This window comes from Miscanthus floridulus, chromosome 9 (genome assembly GCF_019320115.1).
Source record: "Miscanthus floridulus cultivar M001 chromosome 9, ASM1932011v1, whole genome shotgun sequence".
Classification (NCBI taxonomy): Eukaryota; Viridiplantae; Streptophyta; class Magnoliopsida; order Poales; family Poaceae; genus Miscanthus; species Miscanthus floridulus.
In genome coordinates this window covers 13,483,106-13,486,584 of record NC_089588.1, presented here as the reverse complement: position 1 = coordinate 13,486,584, position 3,479 = coordinate 13,483,106, and the positions used below count along the sequence as shown (strand labels likewise).

Here is a 3,479-nt window from a genome sequence, read left to right as displayed (position 1 = left end):
CTATCTTGTACAACAGACACTAATGTTGGCCAATGATCAAGTGTCGGTTCTCAGTTTATTACATGATATAAGAGATAAACACGGACACACAAATCTTCATTTCGTAAAGAAAACCATGGCAATATGTAATACTGGTAGTAACAAAATTCAAAGCACTCCTGAACAGACTTCTCTCCCACTTCCATTATTCATACATGCATGCATTGGCTAATTTTAGTTGAAGCGACGACCATCGCCTTTGCTTTATGCTTGCTAATTAGTTTGTGTTTGTCTTGTTCTTGCCCATGTAGCAACAACGACATATACTTTGTTGAACAACTTGTCCGAGAGTCGAAAGCAAGCAATTCTCCGGTTTCTCTTGAACAACAAAACACCAAATGCAATCCATGTACCAACCACGAAGCCGCACCCGAGTCCAAGATAAAAGAATGGTATCCCATAACCTTCTTCAGTTCTTCCTAGGCCACCTTGCTTTGGTCCATGACACTCACTCGAGCAATTGTTTTGAAGAGGATGTCCACAAAGACCGATGTTGCCAATATACATAGATGGATACTCTGCATACAGGGTATCAAGTTGTACTCCCGATGGAATTCTTCCTGTAAGATCGTTGTATGATAATTCCAAGTAACTTAAGAACGTCAGATTGGACAGAGTGGCTGGTATTTCCCCTGAAAGCATGTTCCTCGAGAGGTCCAATGATTGCAGTGATCGCATTTCCCCGATCTTCTTTGGAATAACTCCAGTCAAGTGGTTCCTTGATAGATTCAAATTCACAAGTTTATCAAGAACAACTATTTCTTCTAGAATTTCACCGGTTAAGTCGTTTGAAGATAAATCAATGCTCGTCATACTTGTCTCCACAATTCTTTGAATGGAACCATAGTTTAATTCCTGCCCCTTCCAGACCATAGACAAACTATTAAGATCAAAATAAATTGTCTCACGGCTGCCATAACAAGGCATCATGGATGTGTTTGTCATAAATCTAAGATTTGATAGGTAGATCGGCAGAGAGCCTGATATTTTATTGTTATTTAGATCCATGTACTGAAGGCAAGAAAGGTTTGTGATGTTCATTGGAATGCTACCAAAGAACTTGTTGTGACTTAATCGTATAACTCCTAATGATGTTAAGCTTCCAATCCACATTGGCAATCTTTCAGAGAATTTGTTCCAAGACAAATCTAGGAAGTGTACATTTGTCAATTTTTGCAGAAAAGACGGGAACTTTCCTGACAAACTATTGTTACTTAAGGCTACAAATTCCATATATTCCATTACCCCGAGGCACAACGGTGGTTCTCCCTCCAAAAAATTATTGGATAAGTCCAACACAACTAATTGCTGATATTTACAAAAAGATTCAGGAATATGACCAGTGAGTCGGTTGGAGAGCAAAGACAACGATTTTAGATTGGTGGATCCAACAGCAGAGTGACCAGTGAGTCCTAACAACAAGTTATTGGATAAGTCCAACGACGTTATGTTTGGTGGCAGCGTGGGTATTTGACCAGTTAATTTGTTTGAACTGAGGTAGAGTTCCTGAAGTGACATGGAGCCCGTATCAGCCGGCAAAGTTCCGTTGAGTTGATTGTTGGAGATGTTCATGAATTCGACATTTGAAAAGGCATCGGAGAACCACTGTGGAAGGCTATCAGCTATACCTGCACTCGAGATATCAAGATAGGCGATGCTCACATTCCACTGAAGCCACCCAGGAAACAGTGGGCCCATCTGGCAGGATGCAAAGGATACATACTCTAATGTAGATGGTGGTTGCCCGTCCGAGCTGATCTCAATCTTGAGGGCATTATATGACAAGTCTATATATTGCAAGCTCCTTGCACTAGCAAAGTGTTCCTCAGTTATCGTGCCATCTAGTTTATTTGTACGTAGATCCAGATGGGTCAGATTACTAAGCTTACCAATCTCATATGGGACATGTCCTGTGATGTAGTTCCCACCTAGATCCAGAACAACCAAGCTCATGAATTGCCCCATCCATCTTGGTAACATCCCGGTTAAATGGTTCCAACCGAGGTCCAATTCTTGCAATTTGTTGGGTGAACATAGAGATAGATTCCTAAACAGCTCAGCTAGGTCACCATATAAGAGAGTGCATCTAAGGTTCAGGACCTCCAAATTGCATAGGTTCTTCAGATCCATGGTCATGCTGTGCATGTTCTTGTCATCATCTTGATAACCACAATCAAAATAAATATCTGAAAGATCAAGGACTAGAAGGGATGTCATGTCTCCAAGAGCATCCGGAAATTGACCGTACATACACGTGAAGCTGAGGTAAAGGAATCTAAGGCTTGTTATGTTCCAGAACCAGCTGGTCACCATTGGATGGTGGAAGGAGTTCCCGGAGGCATCGAGCTCCTCGAGATTTGTAAGGTTCAGGTGTGGCAGCGACTGGTTTGCGCTTGCAAGAGAGCAGAATGAAAGATGGAGGGCCCTCAAAGAAGGAAGCATATTCAAGACACGAGGCCAATCCGCTACTGTGCTGAGGTTCACTCCGTCCAAGTAAAGATATTGTATGGAAGGAATGTGTGTTAACCACGAGAGATCCGTCGAGTTCGTGCCTCCCCTAAAGTTGGAATTGGAAAGATCTAGATACTGCAGCTTTGACAAGTTGCCAAGCTGGGGAGGCACGCCACCGTAGAATGGTATGCCAGAGAGGTTAAGATACTTGAGATTCTTTAGAGAGCCCAAGAACTCGGGAAGACGACCCGTTGGCCCTGCTAGATCATTCCAGCTGAGGTCAAGGTGCTCTAGGTGATCCAGAGCAAGCAAAGAAGGACTTATCTGGCCGGCCAAAATTCCTGGGAAGGTGCCTTCAAGACGAAGCTCGTGGACGTGGCCAGTTCGGTTGCTGCACCGAACGCCTCTCCACCGGCAGCAGTCTTGCTCGTTGTGGCGACCGTCTCGCCGCCACGAGCTGAGGACGGCGCCAGGGTCGCTGGTGACGCCGTGCTTGAATGCCAGCAGGGCGTCCCTCTCGTGTGGTATGCAGCTCGGGCTCGCTCTGTTACCACCGGCGGCTGGCTGGAGCTGCTGCTGCTGCTGCTGCGTGGCGAGGAACAAGCAGCAGCAGCAGAGCAACATGAGCATGGCAGCAGCTAGGCGATGCATGGTGGCAACCATCGACAATAATGTCGCTATGGTAGAAGAGAATGGCAGGATATATCAGTTCTGGAGTGAGAGTGTTATTATTATAGACGGATGCAGAGGATACTGCAGATCAAGTTGGAATTGGAAAGATCTAGATACTGCAGCCTTGACAAGTTGCCACTATAGAATGGTATGCCAGAGAGGTCAACATACTTGAGGTCGTCGGTCACCTTCCGTGTAGAAGCGGTCAGGCATCTCCTCCGACGCGGATTGGATTGGATGGGGAAGACAGCCTCGACCTCAGTACGTCCACGGTCACCTTCCGTGTCGAAGCGGTCAGGCGTGTGTCAGTGTGGTCA

At 45.4% G+C, this 3,479-nt stretch overlaps 1 protein-coding gene across 1 annotated transcript; it reads right to left on the bottom strand.

Moving 5' to 3' along the window:
* Positions 1-252: 252 nt before the first annotated feature.
* Positions 253-3,141, bottom strand: LOC136479272 (receptor-like protein EIX2). The gene has a single exon (XM_066477195.1). It carries the CDS (start codon positions 3,139-3,141, stop codon positions 253-255), a length of 2,889 nt encoding a protein of 962 aa, XP_066333292.1.
* Positions 3,142-3,479: the final 338 nt, after the last annotated feature.

What these genes read in the sequence shown, in the direction of transcription:
- LOC136479272 (XM_066477195.1), bottom strand. Translation starts at nt 3,141, where the DNA reads ATGCATCGCCTAGCTGCTGCCATGCTCATGTTGCTCTGCTGCTGCTGC.